The following is a 27,827-nucleotide window of genomic DNA, read 5'->3' on the forward strand; positions in this document are numbered from 1 at the left end:
TAACAGCAAAAATCCACACTACAAATTCTTCCCTTTGGAAAACTAGTTTCATTTTTGAAAGAATTAATTATACATATTTACAGCTTAATTTACAAATGCTGCTGAAGAATTCATGCAAGTCTTATAAATAATGTGTTTTACATACACGTTTAAGTGATGTAATTCAGCAATTGATCAATTGCTTCTGTTATAAGTCAGCTTGAGTCAACAGGTTTTTCCTTCCTTTCTAAATACAGAGACTGCATCAAAATTACTGTCAATATGCTACAGATGACACAGATTAAGATTTGGTTGAAAAACACTGGACTATCCTTTTAACTCTGGTGTTTCAAGGTGTGCTGAGGTGAACTTAACAGGCTGAATGATGCATTTAGATAAGATCCAAAAATGGAAGCCTTGGCCCTGTCCTGTCTCTGGAGAAAGCTCCGCTGAGACTCTCTATTTGTGGGAGAATGGTGGATTTGCATGGTTCCCGTCTCAAATCTGAGCTGTATGTGAAAGCAGCACAGTGTGAGAGCCTGTGAGTTTTACCCTTTGGCTCTGAGTGTACCAAAACTTGAGCAAACCAGGCGCACTCAGCCACAGTCATTCTGCGGCTGCTCTGAGCGCTGTCATCCTCGGGGTGGAGAGAAAGGACGGAGAGTTGGAAGGAGTAAAGGGGTGAGGGGGCTGATGAAGAAGTGGAGCAAGGTGTTCTTTTGCTGGCAGAATTCTCTCAGAGTTCAAGAGCAGCCAGTAGCTGGGTTACGGCGCTGGGCAGCTTTGTGACGTTTGTTCTGTCTCAGTTGTTTTCCGTGGATGTGAATTAGATGAAGACGATGCTCTGCTGAATGGACCGCGGACATACAAAGGGCTGTTCTGTTTGCTTGGGGCACTGTGTGTGGAGCTGTGTGTTTGGTTTGCGAGTCTGTGTTTGTGTCACGGAAAAAGCCTTGAGTAAATATTACGAAAAAACCTGCAGAACTTGCATTGCTGCAGGATTGCTGGCATTATCTATGCAAAGATTCTGTTTTCTCTGTGTGGCGTGGCTGCATTTATTTCTCTGTTATCTGCTCCAAGCATTGTTTGGCTTTGTCTGCTTTGACTCTTGGCCCCGGTGTCAAATGATATCCGCGGACAGTGAAGTGATCAAATGGAATTACAGCAACCTGTGCAGGCACATATGCACCTCCGCCACACCTAACATAAACAAACACCTACTTAAGTCACATCACATTTCCATGTGCTGGCACATAAAAGGACGCTTCTCTGTCCCTCTGTTTGGAGGCCGTCTCTTAACCAGGCAAGTGCCCCTTCTGAAGTCCTCCTGGACATTTACGCAGCACAGAATGTGCCCGTCTAAATTTATAGTTGTTTGTAAGGCAGCTCTTCAAACCCAGAATGACCAGCAGATCAAACAAGGCAAATTGTATCACTGCCTGTTATGTCCAGTTCATAATAGTGAAAAGAGACCGAGGTTGTGAGTCAGCACAATTTCAGCACAAGGATGATATCCAGTTTGATGCAAATGTCTATCTAAGAATATGTAAACCAATGAACGGAAACGTTCATCCACACATAGAACCTAAAGTATTAGAGCTGCACCCTCACTGTTTCAATGCATAAAGGTCAAAACAAAAACAAAGAAAAAAACCTTTTATAGTAATGCTAATTTCTGCTAACACCTGTATGGGATTCTGGTAATGTATTAATGTTAAGCTAATGGCAGTCCACATTAGCATTTCTTGGTCGTTCTAGATTAAACACGGAAGTTTGAGGCTCGTACAAGACATTCCTTAGTTTATTTGAAGCTTGTAATAGACATTCACATATATTTTACTTTGTAGCATTTCTACAGTGACTCTTTTCGGAAAGAGCCATATAGCTGCTGCTGCCATTTCTAATGATGGACTGAGACACAGTGGTCAGGCTACCAGTCATATTCGCAGTCAGCAATGTTCTTAGGACTTCCAGACAGCCCAGACTGATGTTTTTCGTACAAAATTGGTTCTTCCCATTGTAAATCAAAACACAACTGGTTGATTCCACTGTTAGTCCTTAATTATGTTGGTGGTCATGCTGCCTTCAGTTGGTCTCAGTTTTATTGAGAAAATTTGGAGGTGCCCTTCAAAGTGATGAAGTCGGGTACAGTGAAAGTTGACGTCAATGCTAGTTTCATCATGGTGGAGGATAGAAGCAAACAGTCACACAACAGAAAGTAGTCAGAGAAACTGTACAAATATAAAAAATGGTAATGGTAAAGTTAATTGTAAACACTACAGATGACGCAGATAGAGATTAGGTTGAACTTAACAGGCTGAATGATACATTCAGATAAGGTCCTAAAATGGAAACATTGGCACTGTCCTGTCTCTGGAGGAAGCTCCGCTGAGACTCTCTATTTGTGGGAGAACGCATGGTTCCTGTCTCAAATCTAACCTACATTTCATTCCTGCTTCTTATAAATTCAAAACACCAGTAAAATAGACAGGCCAAAACAATTAGATGCCAGCTAGTCAATAAAGTACTACACCTATTTCACAACCAGTGTTCTGTTTATCTCTCACATAAACCACATGAACGCAAACATTGGGTGAGCAAGTTCCTCTTTATTGAAAACTACCACCCTACTCACACTTGAATGCAGCATTACTCTGAATCATTAGGCCTTCAGTTCAGCTCCTGAAGGCCTAACCAATGGGGGAGTTTGTTTAGCTGTATCTACATAGACAGCACAGAGAAAAAAACATACATAGATCATTTTCCATTGGGCATTTCAAGAATGTAACCCTTTTGTTTCTAGCCAAAACTAAACAATGAAAGAAGAATATTACTACAATACCTGTGCAGTTTGCATAAAATAAGCATGATAAATACCTCTAAATACAAAATGAATTTAGAATTACAGTAAATTTAATTTCACACAAATCATTAGGACTGCTCTTCCAAAAAGGTTCAGAGGTCACCTTGTTCTTGAGACTAGCTCTTTGATGAAATAAGGGTGCGTCATGCACATGGAGTCGCTACTCCAGTTGTACTTCGGCTGACTGCTTCTAAATTTGGCAAGCACCTCCATTTTCCTTCACCCATTCAGTTACATAATATCTAGGGAAATGTTCTCTTTCTTCCTTTGTCTCTTTCTTTCTCTGTGGTTGATGAGCCAGTTATAGAAGGTTCAGGCCCATCCAAACCAAATGCAATTTCAGGCGAGCTTAATTGATTTAGCTAAAAGTGGATTTCATTTGAATGTACTACAACAATTAAGCGCTCTATTTTGGATGCGACTACTATATTTTCTATCTGCAGTCTGACATTTAAAGTCTCTAGTTCATTTTTTTCTCTTTCTGCCCCCCTCCCTTCTTTCTCTCTGTCTCTCATGCATCATCTTCTGGCCCTCAGCGAAAGCTGCTGCACTCATGCAATTATCATAATTACTAACGACTCTGCAATGTGCTTCTGCTGAGTACGCGCGCACACTCACTCACATACGCACACAAACACACTGTTAACTTGGCTTTACATTGTGCACGAAAGACATTCTCCCAGTGCACTAAAGGAAAAAAAAAAGAATGTTATTTTTTGCAAGCACAATAAATGCAAATTATTCCATAAATACATAAATAATGAAAATGTTGAAATCATGCACTTGGAGGGGAAAATGATATTTAAACATTGTGATTCAGGAAAAGCAGACAACACATTAGCAAGTATGGCTTGATGAGGCTTTTTCAGTTCAAGAGACATGAAAGAAAAGAAATAAATAGGAATGTGCATATGGAAACAGACCTTAGGTTACAAGAAATGTCTGTTGCTACTGAATGTTGGATCAAAACGGAATTTCCTGCTTGGCTGCAGTACCACACTTGATATTCAGGCCTTTAGCAACAATTGATGATGGAAAGTCACACTTTCCCTGTGTACTTCTCACTAACAGAAACGGCCCATCTGTGCAAGTCAGCATGTACGTGTACTGTATGTTCTCTGCCCTTGCACTGACATATAGAGGGTGATGTATGTGTTTGTCCTCTCTAGTCTGCTGTTCTGAACCTGGCTGCCAAGAATCCTGATAAGCAAGCTTTGGGGAAAAAAGGATTGATGGAGCTCTGTGTGGGTTAAATGTAGGCGGAGATGCAATGAATTTGCTGAAGAACATTGGCTCCTTCTCCAATCTGTCAAACGGATGAGCAATGCCAGGCCTCAGCAGTGAGCGAACGGCCGGAACAACATTAACTGACCAGGGCTCAAGTGCTTTTAATGTAATTAAGAAAGGAACCTAGCTGACCTGTGCTAGCCTTCTGAGTCATCACACTGCGCTCCCTCACTGGCTCCCACACTGGCACATGCAGATAGACGCATACTCAGAGGGAAAAGATCACGCTAAAAAGGATTTTTTTAAATATTATACAGTTGTTATTTTTAATGGAAGAATTAGTACACTGCAAAAAAAATAAAACTGTACTTTAAAGGGTCCATATTATGGAAAGCCATAAATGTTTTATCATAAATGTACCATTCATTACGCGTTCCATACAGATGGAAACAGACTGTTCTGAATTCACTGTTTCTGCAATGTCACTTAAGCTACACAATATAATACATACCTCCCAGTTTGCTCCGCCCAATCATATTAAAGTTCTAAACAGTGTTTCAGCTCTGAGTGCTGTTTGAATGAGACACAACACAGGGACAGCCAATCAGAACAGAGCTCATTTATCTTATATCAGTCTTAAAGGAACTGTAACAACAGCCTGTACAATTGTAATGAATAAAGGCAGGCTGGAAAATGGTCATGTAAAACTAAATTATACAATAAATTATACAAATAAAATACAACATGGTCCCTTAAAGCAAAATTTACTTGGTAAGATTTCTTGAAAGAAGCATTATATATAGCTCAATACAGCACCTTATGTGTCTTAAAACTTAAAGAAAGAACATAAGTAAATATGCAAATGTGCATTTAATCATTATTCTGTTTCCATGCACAATGATAAGATTCACAGACTTGATATAAGTCAATTTCTCTCATCTAAGTCTCTTGGTAAGACTATATTGCTTCTAATCTGAGACTCAAAATGTTATGCTTAATATTCAAACCAAGCCTTCATGACAAGTCTGCTGACCAAATACTTTCATTTTACTTTCATGTTTTATTGTACTTAAACCTCTAAATCCAGTACTTCAAAGGCCTTAAAACCCTTGAGGGAAGACAATGTAAGTGGGGGCTGCTTCTTGTTAAAACAAGTGGAAGAAAAACCCTGATTTTTATTATTGACAAAATAATCATAACTTTATCAGTGACTTTTGTGCTTGCTTTGTGCAATAAATTACTTAAAATAAGATAAAAGTTCTAAGTGAGACTGATAAAGGTAACTGATCTTAAAATAAACAAAATAATCTTATAAGATTTTGTAAGACAAGTAAAAAATCACCTTGATATGAACATTTTTGTAGGCCTGGTTAAAACTGCATCCACGTAAGCAGCAAAGGAGCACGAGTTAGTGTGGCATAATAAAAATTAGGAAGGTCAGACACATAAGTTCAGTAGCTGGCCAGCTAGAAAATAACCTAACTTTGAATCACAATTACCTTGATATACATGTATAAGGGCTCATACAGTCATTAGACAAATTCCACTCTAAATAAACAGATTTTTTACATTAACCATGAACCAAGAACATCTGTGCTAATAACTTTTTAATTCTCTAAAACAAGTAGCAGAGTGCATCCTCAGCTCTGGTAGCAATATATGAACCCAAAAACATGTCATCGCTGTCCTTTGTCTTTTCTTTTTTGATATAATACGAAAATGACAGCTGCCTTTGTAAAGTTTAAAGAACCTTCTTTCAACTTTAAGGTTCTTTAAACCTATGAAGTGTTTTTCACACTCAAAAATGTCTTTTTCAGAATTTCACTAAGTATATTACACATACCAGGAATTTGTCTTAATGAGTGCACACATGTATGACATATGCTGAATGGACTAGACAAGCACACAGACTGTCACCAAATATGTAATTAAGGGACCAATAAAATAAGAGTACAATATGAATACAGATATGAATGTATATACAAATGCTGGTCAGAGAAGACATATATTATATTGTAGTATAGTATAATATAATATAATATAATAACTATTATATACAGAATATTGCAGGATGACATGAACATTTGTAAAAAAAAAAAAATTAACATTTGTACAATGCTGTGCAAATAAGCATTATATTTTAGAGAAGTTATACTGTAATGCATTAAGAAAGGTTTATTGGTTTCAGTTCAAAATTGTGTAAGGTGTCCATGTTTGATGAGCACTACAGCTCTGGGGAAAAAGCTGTTAATGTCTGGCTGTGCCGTCTTTGATGGCCCTGAACCTTCTACCAGAGGAAAATGGCTAGAAGAGGTGATGTCCAGGATGAGAGGGGTCAGTTATAGTTTTGCCAGCTCTCTTCATCATCATGTCCTGAAGCACTGGCAAACTACATCCAAGCCTCTCCGCTGTCCTGATTATGCGCTGGAGTTTGGCTCGTTCTTGTGGGTGGAGGATCCAAACCAGATGGTTATGGACGATGTGAGGATGGACTCAATGAATGCTGCGTAGAACTGGATCATCAAACAGCAGTAGGTTGAATTTCTTCAGCTGTCTCAGGAAGAACATCCTCTGCTGTTCTTTCTTGGCGATGGAGACCACATTTCTCTCCCACTTCAGGTCACTGGATGTGATTGTGCGCAGGAACTTGAGTGACTCCCTAGTGGAAACCACAGAGCCACTGATGTTAAGGGGGTGGTGAGGGGGAGGTGTTGCTCTGTAAGTCCACCACTATCTCTGCAGTCTTTTGCATGTTCAGCAGCAGGTGGTTGATGCTGCACCAGGACACCAGCTGCTCGACTTCCTTTCTGTAGACTGACTCATCACCGTTGGCTATGAGGCCCATCACAGTGTTGTCATCTGCAAACTTCAGGATCTTAACAGCTTGCTCCTTGGAGACGCAGTCATTGATGTAGAGACTGAAAAGAAGGGGTGAAAACATGCGACCCTGTGGTACTCCGGCACTGAGGTTCCGGGGGTCTAACGAGTATTTCCTAAGCCACACTTGCTGTCTCCTGTTTGTGAGGAAATCCATGGTCCTCCAGCACATGGGATCTGGCACAGCCACCTGGGACAGTTTGACCTGCAGCAGCTCTGGCACCAAGTCTGGCCCCAAAGCGTTTCTCACCTTTTATCTGCTGAAGAGGCCGTTGGCATCCTGCTCATTGACGGCAAGATGAGCAGAGGGCAGAGGTGAGGGAGCCAGGGTGGGAGAAGAGGTTAGTGATCTTTTAGAAGCCTTTCCAGACTGAGGTTGGGTCGTCAGCAATGTGGCGTTTTAGCTTTTCTGGGTATTGTTGCTTTGCTGCTTTAATCCCTTTCTCTGGCTTGTATATGGCCTCTTTATAGAGAATTCTGTCCCTATTCTTAAATGCTACCTCCTTTTCCCTCCAAAGCTCTCTGAGTTCAACTGAAAATCATGGTTTATCATTGCTGTATTTCATTTGTGCTGTAGTTGTAGAAATGCAGCTGTCCTCACAGAAGCTGATGTTTGTGGATTCAAAGCAGCCTTGCAGCTTTTCAGCATCTCTGTTGGTCCACCTCTTCACTCTTTTGACCACAGGCTTGTTGGTTTTAAGTTTGTGCCTGTATGTTGGGATAACGTGAACGAAAATGTGGTCGGAATACCTGAGAACCAGGCAGGTGATAACATGATATGCATTTTAATAGTGGTGTAGCAGTGGTCCAAAATGTTCTATTCTCTTGTAGCACAAGGGTTACCTGTTTTTTTGGGCATTTCACTGTTAAAATCTCCTATTATGATGAGGGGTGAGTCTGGATTCTCTTTTTCTACATTCATTATCTAATCAGCCAGCAGTTTCTGCACATCGCTTGGGCACTCTACTGGCAGTACATAAACAGCGACTAAAATAAAAGAAGAAAACTCTCTGGGATAGTAGAAGGGTTTGCAGTTGATTAAAAGTGACTCTAGATGAGAAGTGCATGACTTTAACAGTACCGTGATGTCTTTACACCAGAGATCATTGACATAGAAACAGATTCCTTATACTTTGGTTTCTTATTTCATAGTTAATGTTATTAATTATCTGATGTGTATTAGGGCTGTCAAAATTGGCCAAAAATGATGTTTGATTATACCTTCTAAAAATACATAAGTTCAAACCATTTGAATATCTAGCCTATTTTTGTGTATCATGTCCTTAAGAGGGCAAACTGCAAAATCAGCACCAAACAACACTGCAACTACAGAATGTAAATAAGGTTCAGGAAAGGTGTAAATTTTTGCTTTGCCAGTGATTGACTGATGGATTATTAAATTGTGACTTTTTCACCCATTTCGCTTTCCACTGTTTCAGTTTTGCATGAATGCCCACCCATGATTTATCAGGGGAATATAAGCTTGAGGAAAAACTGAAGCTGATGCATTTGGATGCGTATTTTCGAGATGTGCCTTCAGGTTGCTAGCGCTGGAATCATAGGCTAACTGTAGCTTACATAGCTTGCATACAACTTTATCCCGAGGTCCCACCATTTTGCCGTCTACTGGCCTTTAAGTACTGCTCTGAAGTATTTCCAAATGGGGCTTTTGAGATTGCTCGGAGTGCAGATCACTCCCTCTGCAGCCGAGTTGGGCTGTGAACTCTCTACCATCATTACCACATGGTTGTTGTTGAATTATGTGCTCGCTTCAGCTGGACCTACACCTCCTGTCCATCATGCAGTGCATTAAGCGCAATGGCCCAGACCCACACAAAAACTCTTGAGGCAGACAGTCGTGGGCAATGCTGCTTTTTTCACAACTGAATATTAATTTTCACATTTTTTTTACAATTCGATTATATAATCGAATATAGAATATTCACTGATAGCCCTAGTACCTAATGCAATATATCAGATGGAAGCAGATTATGCAGCATATTATGCATTTGCGTCTCACTGTCTAACTGGGCGGGGGGGGCAGGGGGTTTGGGTAGGGCGGCAGCGATTGTATCAGTGTGGCCATTGTCCCCTTGATGACGCCATTGTCTAATGGTCAGTAACTGTCCCCTGCTTGACCTACAATAGACAGCATTGACAAACAAAAACAAACACAAAACGTGTGAGCATCTCACTGAGGCTGCCATCCGCCGCATCATTTTGAAAACTCTGTGCTTTAGGGAACCAAAAGTGGTTCTTCTATTGCTTTATGCAAAGAACCCTTTATGGCACCCAATTTTAGAGTGTTCATTTATTTTTAAAAATACAATGCCATCGGTTTGTAGACCGAAAAACATTTAGGTGGGTTTATGTTTAAATGATTCTCTCCAGAACCTGAACACCTCCTTGCCCTTTTTCTTTCAAGTGTGAACAAAATTGTTTTTCATGCTGAAACATATCTCTCAGGAGCTCATAGCACAGTACAGACAAAGCCTCTGTTGCTCTCACCAAGAACTCTCAGGGCAAAAAAAACATATCTGAAATATTGATTATATTTTGCTTTTGCTTATTTCCAAGACAGGCTGAAACACTCTGAAAGGACAGATTCTGTGTGTGTGAGTGTGTGTATGTCCATTTCTGTGTGAGGGAGAGTGAGGACAGTAGCAGAGAGATGAACACACAGATGGTGCTGTAATGCCTCACAGGCACACTCTACATGGTACTTTTCCACCTTCCTCCCACACCAGAATCTATCTCGCGCGCATGCAAACACACATGCACACACATACGCATACACACTCTCGTTCACTCCCTCTCACACACCTCACACAACCCGGAATATATATTTCTCTAGACAACAGCAGGCCACGACCAATTAAACACTGAGGGCATTCAGGCACTAGAATTCTCCAGATTCTAAAACACGTCAGTTTGCTTCTTTTTCAGACAATTTGTTTCCCTTACATCTTAGGTATTTTTATATATCACACCACAATACCACCAGATCAAAAAGGCAAGATCCAACAGAAAACAGGCCACTCAATATTTCCTGTTACCAGCTGGCCTGAATTGGAAATCAAGCCCTGAACCAAATCAGTGTTTCCAAAAATGTATTTTCTTAACATAAATTCTTCTTTGGCCTTACCTTTCAGGGTACTGAGGCACAGAATGACAAATCAAGCTGTTTATAGATAGGTAAATACAATTGTGAGAAAATATTTTGTGAACCCAATGATATTATCTGGATTTCTGCATGAATGCCTCCCAAAATGTTATCCAATCATCACCAAGTCATAATAATAAATGAAGCCCAGATCATATTTTAGTAGCCGTTCATGCAGAAATCCAAGGTTTGCAAGTGTTTTCTCACAACTAGATTAGGAAAGTAGCAAATTATAGGCTATATATATATATATATATATATAAAACAGCTCATTAAGTTTATTAAATTAAATAAGAAATCAAAAAAGGTTGGGGAGTGGCTTCAGGTTGAGAGAAAGAAATTAAACAAGGAATATATACATAGATATTAATTGACAATATGGAAATAAATGTAGAAAGGTTTAATTTGTATTTATTCATTTTAAACATTTTTTGAGATGTACTTTTATTTTGTTTATTTAGATTTTTTTATTTTAATTTCTTTATTGGATTTATCAACTCATGTAGTTTGCTATACTTATTTCTGCCCAATTCCTTTTCTACAACTTACAGTTACCTCACAGTATGAACATCATTCCTAATCCCCAGTGGTGTTTGTAAAAACCTGTTCCTTATTAGGCAATTAGCATGTTAGCTAAATTCCCAAGAGCCATTGTTCTACAGCTACCTACCAAGGTAACCTTAATTCATTTAGCAACGCACAAACAACTTCAAGCAATAGTAACGAAACGTAAAACCCACTGAGCAGTTAATACCGTAAGTTTGCGGTGTAGCAACGTACTGCAAGGCAGGTAGCGTTTGCTTTTGTAAAGGGTACCTTTCTGTCCTTTGTCACACTAGTTTAACACATCATCCTGCTTAGCTATCTTCCCCTTCACCCAAACTGACAGTGAACCGTTCATTTCAATGAATTGAACAGTTGAACTGTTCGTTTTAAGGAATCGAATGTTCGATGGAATTCGATTCGTTTTCGTGTCGGGGGAGGGTGTTGTGGAGCGGACCGAGTGGCGGTGAACCGATTCTCTGTGAGCACACTGCGTCAGTTTTTGTCAGTCGTCTGCCTGCTTGGTGAGTGAGGTTTTGTAACTGCTGTTACCATTTACAGACATAACAGCTACATCACAATATCATTATAGCTTAGCACTTGTCTTAGAAAAGTAAAAGCTTGCCTAGTATATTAGCTAGTTAACCAGTTAACGTAGCTAGCTAGCTAGCTAATTAATGCCCGGGGCAAGTGAAATATAAGCTAATTAACGAATGCTAGAAATATTACTGTTAGCTGGCTAATTGTTAGTTAGTTACGAAACATTACAATAGCAAGATGATGTCTGGTGACCTTGACCATTTTTGCACTTGAGTTAAAGACAATAAATATATTGTCTGGAATTTGGTCATTATTGAGTTTGGTTACTCCTGTAATTCCTTCACATTTAGTTAGGTTTTAGCTTTGGTTCCATTACAGAGCTGTTAAAGAACCTGAATCCCTTTCAGGACCAGTTAGGGATCCTTAGAGAACCTTTTCAGTTTAGGAGAGAAACTTATGTTAGTGCTTGTGTTGGTGCCAGCTTTTAAAGAACCGGTTCTTTAAGGAACTAAGTGTGGTTCCTAATTCTTATATGCTGTCACTCCAGAGAATTCTTTTGGTTCAGCTTGGCTCCTTTATTTTTAAAGATATGTGGATATTTGAAGAGTTTCATTCCAAAGTGCTGTGTAGGCGTGATTTCACCACTTAGCCCTTCTGATTCTTGAAAATGAGTCGTTATTGAAGTATAATATTTATGTAAATATATTTATATTATTTTTAAAAATATTTTTCAACATTGTAAAGAAATATGCGTTTATCCTTTCAAAAGATGACCCATCTTCGGAACAATATCTCTTTTTATTTGCTGACGATGGCTTTAATGGATACAGCATAGGTTTAGCAAGTATGCAATGTGGTTAACTAACCATGTTAATTGAATTAGGACATTAAGGGCATATGAAAATTTCCTTAACATTTAAAGAGAAATTTTCTTCTATACTTTTCTTCACATGATCTTAAGGAAATTTAGATGATGCAATTTTCCCTTGAAAATGACCAGATATTTCACAGGGATGAATGTGTTCAGGTGACGGGGTTGAGTGAATGTGGTGGGACACAGCTAAAATGTCCATTGTTCAGAACATGCAAAGGACGATTCATGAAAAAAAGATGTTTCAAGTATGACAAGTTAAATGGTTTCACAGATTAGTGAAAGTTTTTAACGGTTATATTTCAAGGTGAAGTGTAGTTGTAGTGGGTTGGGACATACTGTTTGATACTCTTAGAGCTGTAGGAATGTTTTTTTGATGTGTTGTTGTGAAGGACACTTAACCTGTGTGTAAAATGTCTTTTACTTTACATACATATTTCAAATGTAATATCTGTGGAACACAAATGGCATCCCAATCATGGTATCACCCATATCCATTTGCAACATAAAGAGGTCTGAAAAGAATAACAGCTGCCTTATAACACACTTTGTCAAAAGTGCTTTGTTTTTATTAGTCAGTTTGTTCAATAAAGGTGGTGTTAATCATAATATAGCACTAAAATGTCTTGTACCAACAACTTATATCATAAAGAAAATTCATGAAAGTGATGTTTAATGTGTTTTGGAATTAAACCCTTCATTTGTAGGCTGAGGAAGTTCCTCTAATAGCCATACGCTATTTGTGTCAAATAGTGTACTAAGTTGCTAAGGTACTATACGCACTACAGTCTTCTTGATATTAGCATATGTTGTACATAAAACATTTTTAAGTTTTGAATGAACAAATTACGAAAAGATAGAATAACATTATAGTAAAATAACACAGATGGAGCGATGGAGTCTGAGAACTGAATTGTGAGATAAAAATCAATAAAGCTCCGGTTTCAGAATGAACAGGCCTTTCACATAAACACTTATGTACTTCTTCTAATCTAATATGTTAATATTGTTAGTTAAGGGTTCTTCGGCTACCCTCATTTTTCTTTTTACAGTTTACATGTTATCTGAAGCCTGTGAAGTTGCAGATTACCAGTATTATGTCAAATTATTATGATTACAAAATTAGTTTTATGTTAAATAAACGTGTAATTGTTTGTAATGGTACTGTACTTACTGCACTAAACTGTTCTTACAGGAGACACTTTTTAATAAAAGAGAAGGGGGAAATATCTCTCAAAGGTGAATGCTTTATAAATAAAGTAATAAATCTTATAAGCCTGACTGCTTACTCACAGGTAAATAGCTATACAGGCTGTTTATCCTCAAGTCACCTGTAAGCTCAGAGTGAGGAGTCAGTTGAAGTTTTGCTCTTGTACAATAAAATCGCACATCAGTGTGCCTGTCGCACTGCTCAGTTTGATTTAAACAACCAGGCAGTTCACTGGGGACTCTGTCCAGAAACAGATCTGTCAGATGTCTACAATTTGACACATGATCAGTGAAACTAGCTCATAAAATAACTGACTGTTACATATTGCTTTAATTCTAATAGTTTCAAGCAAGGCTTACAAAGTGCTGCCTGAGTAACAGTTGCAGAGTTCGTACAAAACTTTTGACTCTGATGGAATTTTTTAATTATAATGTTAGTGCCTTGAGGCGGCAAATGTATGAAGTACATTTTCTGCTTGATGTGATTTCCCCCTTTGAGCAAGGAGTAGATGCTGGTGAGGCTATTTCTCTTTAGTTTGCTTTAAACATTCACCCTGTGTACATTTGTTGTAATAAGAGTTGTCTTGCTTTGTAGGAATGTTGTGCATATGGGGGAGAGAGATAGAGAAAGAGAGAGAGAGAGAGAAGACAGTCACTGTTGTTGCTCTGCTCTCTGCTGCTACTGTGTGAGAAAGAGGAGAATGCTGCTTGTCTGCTTGTCATCCCCGTCTCCTGCTTGACACCTCTTTCGTTATGCGGCTGCCTTGTTTGCCGCTGATAATCGGCAAGGATGACTTGTTTACATCATATCTAGCCCGGTCCTTAAGGACTTCAGAGTGTCCATGTTTTAGCTCTGTTCCAGCTCCCTACACACCTGAGCCAGGTAAACAACTGCTGTGGAACTGTGATTAGCTTGCTCAGGTGCATTTGGAGCGGGAATAGAAATTTGTGGACCAACTCGAGGCCCTTGAGGACTCAGCTGAGAACCACTGACTCGTACACACCTGCACAGAAGGACATCAGAGAGAGATGGCTTTGTTGAGGGAGAAGGAGATAGGGTGTGTATTGAATAAGTTTTTTGTGCTAGGAGCCAAACTGCGTAATTTTTGTGAAAGAGAGAGATGCTGGAAGTAGATGAGAGTTTTAGAAAAGAGAAATGTGATGTGCATGGGATGTTTCACAAGATGCTTTGAGAGAAAATTAAAACGTGGAGAATGAACTGCTGTGAAGACGTTATACTGATTAAGGGCAACTGGACTGAGGAACATTTCCTGATTTACTACTCCGTTTTTCTTCTCATTGCCCCGGGGTCCTCTATAAACCTTGAAAATCATTAGTATTGGAGCGTATAGGACTACTCAGATTTGAAACTTTTAGAAAAGATCAATAAACAGTAATCTACAGTCTAGTGGGGCAACATAAAAGGAGACCTAAAATAGCATGCAGCATAAATCAATGCACAAAGAGTGAGACATATTTATGGGTTTTGTCATTTTGCCTACCAAAATCTACAGTCTCCTTCCAGTCAATTCTCCCTCTCTCTCTCTCTCTCTCTCTTTGTGTGCTTGCATTATCATTGATTAGCCACTGAGGCAGCTTTGTTTTCTCTCTTTCTCCAGATCACCAAGCAGCAGCTTCAGACCACCAAGGATCGTTTTGAGTCGTTCCTCAAAGGAGACACTCAGATTGTGGCAGATGAGGCCTTCATCAATGCAGTTCAGAGCTACTATGAGGTACAGTAGCAACAACACATTTCAGTGCCTAAGAGAAAGACAGCAGTTCTGAAAGTAACCCGGGGTGTTATTTTCAGAAGGGGGGCATCTTAAACATCTATCTTAAACAATGGGGAGACACTGTTTAGTTTCCCATTAGAGTGCTAAGTGAGGGTCAGTTTACTTTTGCTCCGCTACAGCAATGAGATAACACACTGTATTCCATGGTGTTTGACAGTGAATTCTAGTAGAATATTCTTATAATCTGCAAAATAAGCCCTCATTATAGCCTTTTGATGTTAACACTGATGAGCCATCAAAAAGATATACAAAATAAAAAAAATCCTACCTCTTGAGTATTTTATAACATGTTAGAAATGCATTTAATTTTGTTATCTCATAGCAGATGTCACGTTATAAAAAACATTTTGGTGATGACATGTCTTTGTATAAGTAAATTAGCATTGAGATAAGAGTCCTAAACAGCCCTCAGGGGACATTTAAAAGGCTCTTTTTAACTCAGAGCCTCATATACTCATTCACTCACACAAGCACACATTCGCTTGAGTGTGCACACACACACAGTGAGGAAATTTCTATGCTAATGGCCTCACTGATAAAGTATTGTTGTGGTAAGGTCACTATGTCATTCTCTTCTGTTGCTATGGTTTGGGCCTCAGTGGATGCTAATAAGCCTGTGTGGCTAAATACGAGGCAGAATCACAGGCAAAGGCTCTGGGACCGTGTTCCAGCCTTGGGTTAAAAATGAAGCTGCCTCACCTTTACAAAAACTTGTCATCATTTGTGGAGACAATAGGCATATGGGAAGAACATATACATTTTATTATAATGAATAAAAGACATCACCATATTACATTAATAATGTGAGCTGTAAGGAAAAACTAACAAACATATGTAGTGAACTGGAAAGGATGTAGCAAGTACATTCTTTTGATGTAAAGAAAAGGCCATAGGCAGAGTGCATGGTATGTACATTATACGTACCACAATAGTTGTGCAATTATCATACTCTAAGGCAAGGAAAATACCAGTTTGATAAAAGTGAAAATAAGCTCATTACACCACACACAACAAAATGACTTCTCTTCCAGGGTAATTTGAACTAATTAGATTACTCTGATAATAGTCCATTATGGTGTTCCCTTTATCAGGTATTTATCATTTAGCATTCAGCAACAGGGTATGTGCATCTTTTACTTTTTTGTATCTTTGTAGCCACAGGTGCCAAGCAGTCCAATATATAATGGTAATTATGGAACAGCAAATTAGGACTCATTTACTGCCATAAACATTTGAGGTTTTATTTTAGTCACTGAAACGCTACATATAAAATAGAGACAAAACATTTTAGAGCATAGACAGACATTGTCTTATTTGTAAAACAATAGCTGCAGTATACAAGGTTTAAGTGTGTTTATATGAGGCCTTATCTTCACCCTGCACTTTACAGCTTTTTTACTCTCACTCATCAACATACATGTGATCCTGACAGTTCTGCTCTTTTTCATTCTGCCATCACACACCTCAGTAAAGGTACAATTTTACCCTACAGTTCAGTTCATTTTTGAGTGCTGTGATTAATCCTCTTTAACGATTCTTCTGCATGTTATCCTCATTAATGAATTTTGCATTCATAGAGAGAAACATGGCTGGAAAGAAATATGGATGATAAATTTTGATTTGCTCACAGCTCATTCAAATGGTCATAATCCATAAACCGCCCACTGTGGTCTGCATAATCGAATATCTTAGTCCCTATTCCAAGACCATGTTTGTCCTGAAACTAGGGTCTTATTGGACAACAGTTCATTTTCAAAGTGGTTTGTCACTGTATATGCAGGTAGAGAGAGGCTCATGGGAAATCGACGTCTGGATTGCAACCAGACAGCAATTTGGAGCCCCATCCGTCTTCCTGAACAGAGCAGTGGAGAGGGGCTTTTAAAAGCAAGGAAAAGCAGCTGCCAAACAGCTCTACCAGACCTTCCAAATGTAGAGAAACAACATAAATCACATTTTACTCACACCTCCATAAAACTCCATTTGAAACATAGTTGGCGGTGAGGAGGGGGCAGGGTAGGAGTCTGGATCTTAGTCAGACTCTTTACACCATGCACAACTGCCACTGCAGCAGGACCAGATCATCCTGGTTTCAGTAGGGAAAAAAGGTCTGAATAATTCAGAGAGCGAAGGAGGGAGAGAGATGGAAAATTTGTGGCCTTATAAATGCAACATTCCTGCCCACACTGGCCCCATCATTTTAAAGCTGTGAAATTTTAAAGTTTCCATTTCTTCCTGTGGCTGTAATGACCTTGCTATATTATCGCAGTCCATCACAATAGATGTAGGTATATCCATCATATTGTAGAATATTAAAGCATAACTCTGAGACATAATTTCCCCAAGCAGACTGGAATTGGTTTCATTTTTGATAGAAATCATTGTGGATATTGACCCAGGTTTACTTTCCACAGGGGTAGCACTGTTGGAAAACCAGGCAGAAGTACCTGCTTGTTCTCAGGTCATTACTAGAAGAATCATTACTAAAGGAAAAGAAAATGCTTCTACAAAGTTTGTGTTTTTTCATTTTTTTATTTTTCTAACATCCCCCATTCATGTGAGAAGTTATTTAAACATTGATGTGTCTTTTCTGCAAGGTGACTTAACCTTATTTGAAAAGACTGCATGATCAAAACTGCAGGGCTGTAACATGTGGTAGTTTGCTTGATAATGCAGCTTCACTAAAGGCCCTGTTTTTTCATCCAAGTATGGGGTTTTTAATGAAAATGATATAATTACAGCATATATAATGAACAACTACTGATATTGATTTATGGTAAAAATGTAAAGTGGCAGAATGATTTAAGACAGACAGTGATTGGTTGGGGAATTTCAATCAACAAAACCTTTGAAGGAATTATTTGCTAAAGTTAATGTACTGTGCTCTATCTACAAGCAGTAAGTCTAAGTAACATTATTAAACCAGACCAGTTTAACTAGCACCTTGCGATCCATTTCAGCTTATTGTGATCTAGAGCACATATGAGGCGCATTAAAAAATGCTCTTTGAATATATCACTCATAGGTGTTTCTGAAGAGTGATCGTGTGGCTAAGATGGTCCAGACTGGAGGTTTCTCGGCTGTGGATTGCCGCGAAGTTTTCAAGCGCCACATCGAGAAGCGTGTTCGCAGCCTGCCTGAGATTGACGGCTTGAGCAAGGAGACGGTGCTGAGCTCCTGGATGGCCAAGTTTGACACCATCTACCGCGGGGACGAAGACCCACGCAAGGCACAGCAGCGCATGACAGCTAGCGCCGCTTCTGAGCTCATCCTCAGCAAAGACCAGCTCTATGAGATGTTCCAGCAGATCCTAGGCATCAAGAAATTCGAGCACCAGCTTCTGTACCAGGCCTGCCAGGTGAGGGTGCTCTTACAACCACACCACAGGGGCGGGAAAACGATAGGTTACCAAATAGAGAGCGACTTTCAGAGCCATATTTAGACACAAAGCATCTTGTAATTCTCACCCTCACTCACATTTTGCAGGCTGAAGATTCTCCTCACAGGGGAGGTGTTAGCAGTCAAGTAGCTTTTGTGCATTTGATTGAAAGGGAGGAAACTTGCAAGAATCCACACTAGCAGGATCTCACAGCAGTGTAATGGCAATAGCCTGTAGGAAGTGCTCACCCAATCAGAGTAATGTTACACGGAGATAACTACAGGCAAAAAAAACAACTGAAATGCTGTATTAGGATGGTCCTTGATGTAAATGACACAGTGTCCTTGTAAAAGTCTGTTTTTCCTTGATGGTTGCCTGGGTGGATGCCAGTCTTTCCTTTGCATTATTTGCACGTTATTCTGCATTCTGAATAGACTTACAAAATACAGAAAACTGTAATGTATCTCCAAATTAAACAAGCGTATTCTCAGGAAATGGGCACTTCATGAAGGATATACAGCGTTTTAGTGTCACTGAGTTCATAACTCATTATTTCTGCTCAGAGCAAGTTTTACAGCATTTGAAGGGAGCTCTGTGAATAATAAGCACACTGGTGCTAATGTGTTCTTCCAAGGCCGCGATTAGAAGCCTTGTCACGAGGCGATTAAGCAAGAAGCAGAAAGAAATTTACATCTCCTCATCAGTTTAATGCATTTGAGAGCCCTCTTCTCCCGTGCACGTACTAATAATACACGTGCCCTTGGACACCACTGAACTATAGTTATGTGATGATCACAGTGAATGTGATACTACTAGTTACAGCATTTTTGTTGTTTTCTTAAGGTTACTGTCAGTCTATAGTCAAAAACTTGAGGTAAAACTTCAACAAAACATGATTTCAGGTGCAGAAGTCAACACAAGTTTTCTACTGCTCTCTTCATTTTCTTGCTGTCTCTTTTTTCTCTAGTGATAGAGATCTCATCTGAGCCCCTAGTCTTTAAATCTATCATCCTCTCTCTCTCTCACTCTCTCTCTCTCTCTCCTCCACTGTTCTTCTTTGAAGATGGCTAACCCACTTTTCCCTTGCTGCTGGCTCAGACTTCAGGGTCAGGAATTAGCATATCGTCTCCCAACAAACGTCTCCCAGAAATCCAAACAGAATTATAGAACAGAAGTTACAGAGCATCATGTTTAGTCTGTTTAGCACTTTAGAGGTTAGTCACTGCTCTGTCATAATGCTACATAGTTCAAAGAACAGTTTAAAGACTAATCGCTTTGCGCACTTAGCAGTCAACTGACTTCCACTTACCAAAAATAGCCAAGTGGAGGTTTGGTCGCAGGGCTTAAAAGAGCTACAAAGTGTTTTCAGGGAAACAAGCTGGTAGACAAACTCTGATTTCCCCACTATGACTGGCTAACACGTCCTTATGTCGGACAAAGAGAAAAAGAGAGGGAGGCAATGGATGAGAGAGAATACGTTAAAGACAGTATTCAGCACTTAATCTTCCCTTTCCCGGCAATGTCATTGAAGTCAAAACATCACAGCGTAGCTGAGGAAAAAATCGCCGCATCTACTGACAAATAAGTCAAATAAGATCAGTTTTGCCATTTTCAAATGACATGTACTGCCTCAAGCTTACGCTGTTCATTTGACACACAAACAAAGTCCTACCTACAATTTGCTGCCAGTGTGTGGAAAGTGAGTGTGTTTACCATCAAAAACAGACAGCAGGAATATTAAAGCCGCAGTGAAACTTCAGCCCTGCTCCGTCAGGTGCAACCTTCAATACATTTCCCCCTGGAGATGGTCTGCCTACTAGGAATTATGACTGAAATGTCTAGCTCGAATTTGTTGCGACAGGGTGAGGTTATCTCAGGAGACATTAATTGTAGGGACATTCTGGCATATAAAAATGGCCAGAAATACATCATTTTTGTCCTTTGAGGCCAACAAAGATCTTAAATGAGAGATAACTCAGTAAGTGTGGGACAGCATAGACCCTAAAGACAGTTTGTTCAGAGAGATCAGGTGGAATCTGTTGCAGTTGCCCAAGGGTGCCCACATCATGGATACATTTATCCTTAGATCCAGGAAGCGTGAAACAATCCAGAGACCTATTTTTGTCTTCTATCAAGCGAAGCAGGCAGACATTAGGAATGAGTCAGAGGCTTAGCTGTCACTGTCATTCTGCCGACTATAGCAGCAAAAACATTTCTGATCATAAAGCTGGAGCAGTCTGGCTATTTGGGCAATTAGTGGCCTTGTTTTGAAAGGCCTGTCCTAATATGCCTCTTTTCAATGCCCTTTGGTATGTTTTTCTCTGTTAAGAGATGACGCCAGCTAGACGTGGATTTACAAACAGAGCTGTCCTCAGTAATACGTAGGCTACAACCAGTTTGAAAACAAACTCTCACTGCTTTGGAAATGCTAGGTCAGGGCCCAAAGAGTCTTTATATTCAATATGCCGCCCACGTATTGCAGCACAGCCTATTTCAGTTGATTTCTCAACAGCAAATAATTCGCTAATTTAATGAATTTATTGAGTGGGATTAGAAATTGAGATGTTAAAGAAAGCCTGATATGGATCAGAGTGATACTTACAACATCTCTCTTATTGTAGCTGCAGGCTAATCTCAGTCTATGTCCTACACCCCACTGTTAAGCTACACTTTGTTAAGTCAATAACCTGCCTTTGCTGTACACACATTCTGCTCACATCACTAACAAAATCAAGTGAATACACATCAAATACTCCTCTCCACATCAAACGCAGCTTGTTTAGCCTTTGTAACTGTGTAGAAAACATTTTGTGTGCTTGTTTTCTGTCTCGATCCATCGGAAGGACGGTGCTGTATGGATCTCAAGGCCACACATAGAAGGCCTTTTTTTTCTTTGCCTGCCAATAGACGCCTCATGCACCACCTGGAGTGTATTTAATGAAAGCACAATCACACGTAATTGGCAGAAATTGTCTGGCGGTACACACACACAGTCTGAGCAACTGCGCTGTTGCCTGCCCCGCGCACACACACATGCGTTCACCTAGTCACAGATAAAAACAAATGGCCCATCATCTTACATTAACAGCTCCTTATCTGGCTGGAATTTCTGTTTGAGGACGCTGAGGAGAGAGATACTGGAGCCAAGTTCTGCAAACACTGCCACTGTTGACTCTGCATATTTCAATATCGGATATTCCAAAAGGCACACTTGCAGAGCCACTGAATCTAAAAGACACTATAATGATCATCCACCTGCGCAGCTAATGAGGCAGCCGAAACCTTTGGTTGGAAAGTGGCCAATTGAGCATTCACATCGGCAAACAACTCTTGTTGTCTCTCGCAAAGCTGGAGCTCTTGGGTGGAAATTCATAATGAGCCATAACGTCTAACTACTGACCATGCACAACGTGTTTTCTCCTTTTTTTGTCCTAATGTTTGTTAACAAATTACTGTTTGCGGATGCCATGGCAACTGACAGCACAGTCAACACAGTCGTCTGTCTCCCCTCTGCTGAAGCATTGCAAATGGATGTTGTAGTGAATGTTTCTGTATAACACATTTACTTAATGATAAATATGTACTCATTTTAGACATCTTCTCGTTTTTGATAAGTAGTAGGTTTCTGGCTGCTGCGGGCTGGATTTCGTGTGGCAGGCCACTCTAGAAATAGGTTGAATAATCTTGTAATATTCTTACAACAGTCTCACAATGAGAAATATTAGATATATTACCTATATTTACAATGTTTTCATCTGCAAAGATAGTATTATTTTGCAGTGCATGTCCTACCATGTCTATGTTACTGATATATGTTACAGTGCAAACGTCAGAGACCACCTTTTATTTATATAATTTCCCATCAAAACGGCTTTTAACTACAAGTAAGTCATTTTTCAGAAGATATTTTAGAAGATGTTAGATTTGAGAAAAATAGCTTCCATTAAGACAATAACTCTTGCTTCAGACCTGAAAAAATCACCAAAGGTGCTTTTGTCCATCCTTCCACTGTGAGAAGACAGCTTAACACTATGAGTCTAAAGGCAGGTGTAGCTGTCTAGAAGCTGTTACTGAGAAAAAGAAGTAGAAACGAAAAAAAAATAAATTGCAGACCGAAAACGGAAACTGGACATCTGAGATGTAGAGTTAGAGAGCCCAGAGCAGGGTTCCTGTAATTTTAAACTTTCGTTAGGTTTTATTTTTATTTAGTTTTTGATTTTGGATTTTGATTTCACTTTAGTTTTAGTAGGTCTTAAGGATGCCTTAATAGTTTGAGTTTTGTTTTATTTTCTGAAAAATTATAGTTTAGTTTTTATTTATTTTAGGAGTGTGATGAATGCTGTGATAGTAGGTATTTGAGAAGGGTAGAGTGAAAATAACATAACAGTAAACTCAGTTCAGGTCAGCTCCAGCTTTCCTTAAAGAAAGCCAAACATGGAAGGAATACACTTCTGAACTCTCATTCACACTGAAAAAAACCAAAACAAAAGTTTTTCCCTCAATAATTCCAATTGATTTGTTACTTATAGTTTTAATTCAGCTTTTGAAATTGGCCATTTTTATTCTCATTATAGTTAACAATCATATTTTTCATGGCTAGTTTTATTTTTAGTAATATTTTAGTTAACTATAGTAACCCTCCCCCAGACCTCAACATCACTGAATGTGTTTTGGATTTCTTGCATTGTGAAAAGCAGAAAATGCAACCAACTTCTAAGACTGAACTTTGGAGGTGTGGAAAAAAATCCTTGCAGATTTCTTTGAAAAACTGAAAGCAAGTCTCCCAGAAAGTGGACATTGGAATTTTGGCAAAGGGTGGAAGCATCAGATATTTAACATTTATATAATATTTACTTGTTGAGGCCTCTGTTTTATGTTCTATTAAGTCTAAGTTTTCTGCTTTTTTTCTGATGCTGAAAATGAATACCTTGTACTCAGTGGCCATTTTGACTGGAACTTAATAAATAAAGTATGGACTGTTTTGCACAGTACTGTATATACATATAACACCTTTCTATGCATGTAGAAGTTAAAGAACCTGCAGCATAGCATTGGTACTAATTCTCATGTTTCTATGTTGAGTCTAGTCATTTATTTAGTGTTTAATGAAGAAGTGTAAACATCATTAGTCTCATTAGACTTTCTGTAAGCTTAATGATGATCAAAACACAGGCAGGTGGACTGATATACATTGTTCATATACACAGCAGCAGATGGAAAACCCTTAAAAGAACTGGTCTATTGGTATATAACATACTACAATATTCTGTCAGTATATGCTATGATGCACTGACTCGAAAGCTGTTGAGTATTACGTCTCGGTGAAACGCCATCGCTAGCTCGTAAATCGCTCCATTCACACCCATCTCCCTGCAGTCATGAATATTTCCCCTCACGGATTCACTTCGTAACACACTTCTCTCTCTCCAGCTCTCTTGTGCTGATTGAATTAGTTAACAACCAGGAACGGAGCAGGAGAGCAATGAGAATGTCAATCTCTAACTGTATGTGAAGAGGTATTATAATTGTGTGTGTGTACACAGCGTCTAGTTTCCCTCTCTCAGCGCGCTGTGACAGCTCAGTAGATCTTGCAGGTTGCTGGGTCGCCAGCCGTGTTATTAAAAACACGCTCAACCCCTTCAGGACTATTTTGACTGCTGAGGTGCACCAGCCTAATTAGGATTGAGCGTACACATTATTAATACTGAGTATTAATAACTGGAGTAACTAGGTTGGAACCTGACATCTGAGCATGCGAGCGATGCTTCGCCTGGAGATGCGCTGATCCCTGGGCGATTGGGGTCAACATGATGGACAGCGGGACGGATGTTTCTGCATGTTTGTGTGAGGGAGAACGATGCTAGGAAGCTGCAGCAGAATGAATGCCGTGCAGACTCTCTGTGAGAGCGAAAGAAAGAGGGTGGTTTTGTGCAGCTGGTGGCTAGAGCTGATTATGTGCTCCACTAACCAGCAGCTCAGGGAGAACCAGCAGGGTTACAGCACGCACACACAGACACACTCGCATGCGCACACACTATACATAGTTACAGTCACACAACCTCATGGTGGGTGCTTTATTCAGCCTGGCTGTGTTCTTTATGTGGAGCAGACCTTGGAGTCCATCAGTGATTTACAGTATGTGGAAGGCTACTGTAGATACAGGACACTTAATAATTAAAACTCTCTCTCTCTCTGTCTCTCTCCCTCTCTCTCTCTATCTCTGTTTCTCTCTCTCTATCTTTTTTTCTCTCTCTTTCTATCTCTCTCCTTCATTTTCCTGACAATCTCGCTTTTCCTTGCAACCTCAAGAGGCTGTACATAAAGACAGGAGATCGTATGCATTGGCAAATATTGATTTTTATTTTCTTTCATGGGTTCTGGGTCATCCTGTATTAGACAATTGAAAGGAAGGCTTTAGCTTTTTACATTAATCGCATTTGTCACATTTCCGAAAGAAAGCTTTTTCCATGTAAAAGCAGTATATTTTGTTATAGCTGTGAACAAAATAAGCTTCAATAGAATGTATTTATTATTTTTTCTTAATAATTTAGCCCAGGGGTGCACAACTCCGGTCCTGGAGGGCCGGTGTCCAGCACAGTTTGGAGGTTTCCCTACTCAAACACACCCATTAAACCTGCCAATTAACAGATGAGTGTAATCAGGTGTGGCTGAGCAGGTAAATCACCAAAATGTGCTGGACACTGGCCCTCCAGGAACGGAGTTGTGCACCCCTGATTTAGCCTGAACTTAAAACAACATGAACGCAGAGTGAACATGAAAATAAGGTGAACTTAGTTTTCAGTGTTCAGCATTTCCCTCTCGCTCTCATACAGCTGCACTGCTACACTCTTGTTTCAAGGGAAGCTTGAATTTTCCACTTTCTTAATTATGTTAATTTGTAGGTAGTTTAATATCTATAGTTTTACTAATACTGCCACATCAGCAGTGTGTGTTGCTTGTAATTGATACTTTAGTCTCTATGTACTTTTGTGATAAACAAATTCTTTGCATTGCAGTAGCTGGAAATAAAATAGCAGTAATGCACAAGCAGCTGGGCTTAGTGGTGGAAAACAAGAGAGGCCAAAAACAAAAGAGAACAAGGAATAAAAAACCAGGGCACTCACCTCCTACATATGGAATAATTGGGCTTTAAAATTACATAAGCTTCATTATTTGGCTGCTAACAAATTGCTTTGACCTACAGCCTGGACAAGCAGTCTGAACAAGAGCAGCCCTGTTTGGTGTGGAAGGTTGGTGGTCAGGCGGATATGAAACAACACAAACCGGAGTGCACCCTGCTGCAGTCTAATCAAAGAACAATAAGATGACACCCTTTTAAAGAGATAGGTCAAGCAAATATAGAAAAAAGAAGGAGAGAGACAGCACATGCCCTTACATACCACCTTATACTGACCATTTAGACATGATTTACTTATTGCCTCTCTATTTCTCTCTTTCTCTTTCTTGTTATCTCTCTCCCTCGCTCACTCTCTCTCTAACCCACCCTTCCCTGTTCAGAAGTATGTCACAGAGGATTACAGTTATGAAACAGACATCCAGAAGATTTTTAACCTTGTCACCACAGCACGGTTGCTCCCTTTTCCTCTCATACACTCAGACAGTTCTGAGACATAAGGACAGAGACAAGTAGGTGGAAAAGAAGACTTCCATCTCTCCTAGTGAGAGAGGGAGAGTGAGAGTCAGAGGATTTGGTTCCGTCGTCTCTGTCCTGCTGTCAGCAAATCTAAATGTGTGGATTCATTATTAATGCACAGAATCCTCAGTGCCCTCCATCAGTGTGTGGATGAAACTAGGCTAACAGCTGCCAGGAGCTCCCTCTGCTGAGAGACAGCCACTAACCCAGCCACGCAGCCGTGCTCAGTAGGGGACAAGAAGGGCAGTACAGTGATGTTCTCAAACCAGGTGCACTTACGTCTTTCAGGCTTCCACTGCTCTATTAGAAATACCTACCTTGTATTTACACTTATTGTCCACTTTGAGGTCCACCTTCTCTATAGGTCTTTTATATCGTCATGCACAGTTTGTCAGTCACCTTCTACCCCAGTTTCTGAACACAAGGCTGTTATCACCCAGATATTATTTGGATGATGGACCATTCTCAACACAGCAGTGATACTGACATGGTTGTGCTGTTGCACTGCCACAAGTGCATGAGGCACAGCAGTGTTATTGGGTGCTCCACCACCCAACAATATCCAGCCAAGAGCAGCTATGGTGAGGAAATGACAATTGATGTCTGGCAAGAGCAGGAATCAGCAACCCAAACGTTAAGAGCCATTTTGTCCTTTCAACAAAAATCAAACTACCTTGGGAGCCACAACATTTTATGTCCATTTTACCATCTTGTAAATATGTCTCAGTATGTGCTAATGTACTAGTATAGGCTAAAAGATATAAAATAAACGAAAATGCAGACTTAATTTGCTCTGCTTTAAGCGTTTAGCTCAGCTGTAGCCACTTCACATCACAGTCAGGAAACTTTTCCTCAAAAGTAGAAGAATAGTTTCTTGTAAAATGTCTCTCAACGTTTGACTTTTTACGAGGCAGAAGTCAGCTTCTCATTTGCCAGTTTGAATTTTCCCATTCCACCTTAAATGGTGCCTGAGGCGGCAGAATGTAATTGCTGCACAATTTATGGTGGAATGAGAAATTTGAACAAGAATCTGACTTCAGCTTCTCGACTTTTTAGTGTTTGATAGTTTCTCGATGCAGATTAAACAATCAGGAAACCAGCTGGAGTGCTTATAAATGCAAATAAGTCCAATTGTCTCCAAATTATCAATGTACGTCTTTCTCTTTGCCTTTTCATTAGCGACTAGCTAGGCGAGACTGTCATCTGCGTTGCGGTGTGACCAGCAGTCTGTGCGCCAATCTTCAGTGTTAAAGCTTGGTGAATTGGCAGTTATAGGCTGCATTAACTTACAACGTTTAAGACCATTAATTGTGAAAACTGTGTTATAACGACTAGCAGAGCTTTATTTTACCGCAGAAGAGGATTATGTTATTTTTACCTAAAAATCTAATTCTGCTGTGGAGCCACAACAGGGCAGTAAAAGAGCCACATGTTGCCGACCCCTGGGCTAGAGGATGACTAATACAATTTATAGCACAGAAAAAACAGACTGCACTAACATAATTTCCTTTAAATGTTTCTTTAGTGGTCTCACATCACAGGTTTTGGCACAAGGCCTTCTTGAGTATGCCAAAATGCATCTGTGCTGCTGTAGGACCGTTAAACTAACATTTAAAGAAAATTATGCTAGTACTGTCTGTTTTTTAATATATTTTGGATCCAGCATACCATTCATTACCGCCTAACACAATTTGTGCGTTGCAATAGATGTGCAGCAGTTTCTTACTATACA

The 27,827-nt window shown here is 39.6% G+C and overlaps 1 protein-coding gene across 9 annotated transcripts in view; it reads left to right on the top strand.

Moving 5' to 3' along the window:
* cadpsb (Ca2+-dependent activator protein for secretion b) overlaps positions 1–27,827 on the top strand; it is a 102,027-nt gene that overhangs the window by 18,868 nt on the left and 55,332 nt on the right. For all 9 annotated transcript variants that reach the window (XM_036570954.1, XM_036570945.1, XM_036570947.1 and 6 more), the window contains exons 2-3: positions 14,892–15,005; positions 18,088–18,420. In XM_036570954.1, the coding sequence (XP_036426847.1) occupies positions 14,892–15,005; positions 18,088–18,420 (447 nt within the window). The remainder of the gene's footprint in view (positions 1–14,891; positions 15,006–18,087; positions 18,421–27,827) is intronic.

The sequence above is a fragment of the Colossoma macropomum genome, unplaced genomic scaffold (genome assembly GCF_904425465.1).
Source record: "Colossoma macropomum unplaced genomic scaffold, Colossoma_macropomum, whole genome shotgun sequence".
NCBI lineage: Eukaryota > Metazoa > Chordata > Actinopteri > Characiformes > Serrasalmidae > Colossoma > Colossoma macropomum.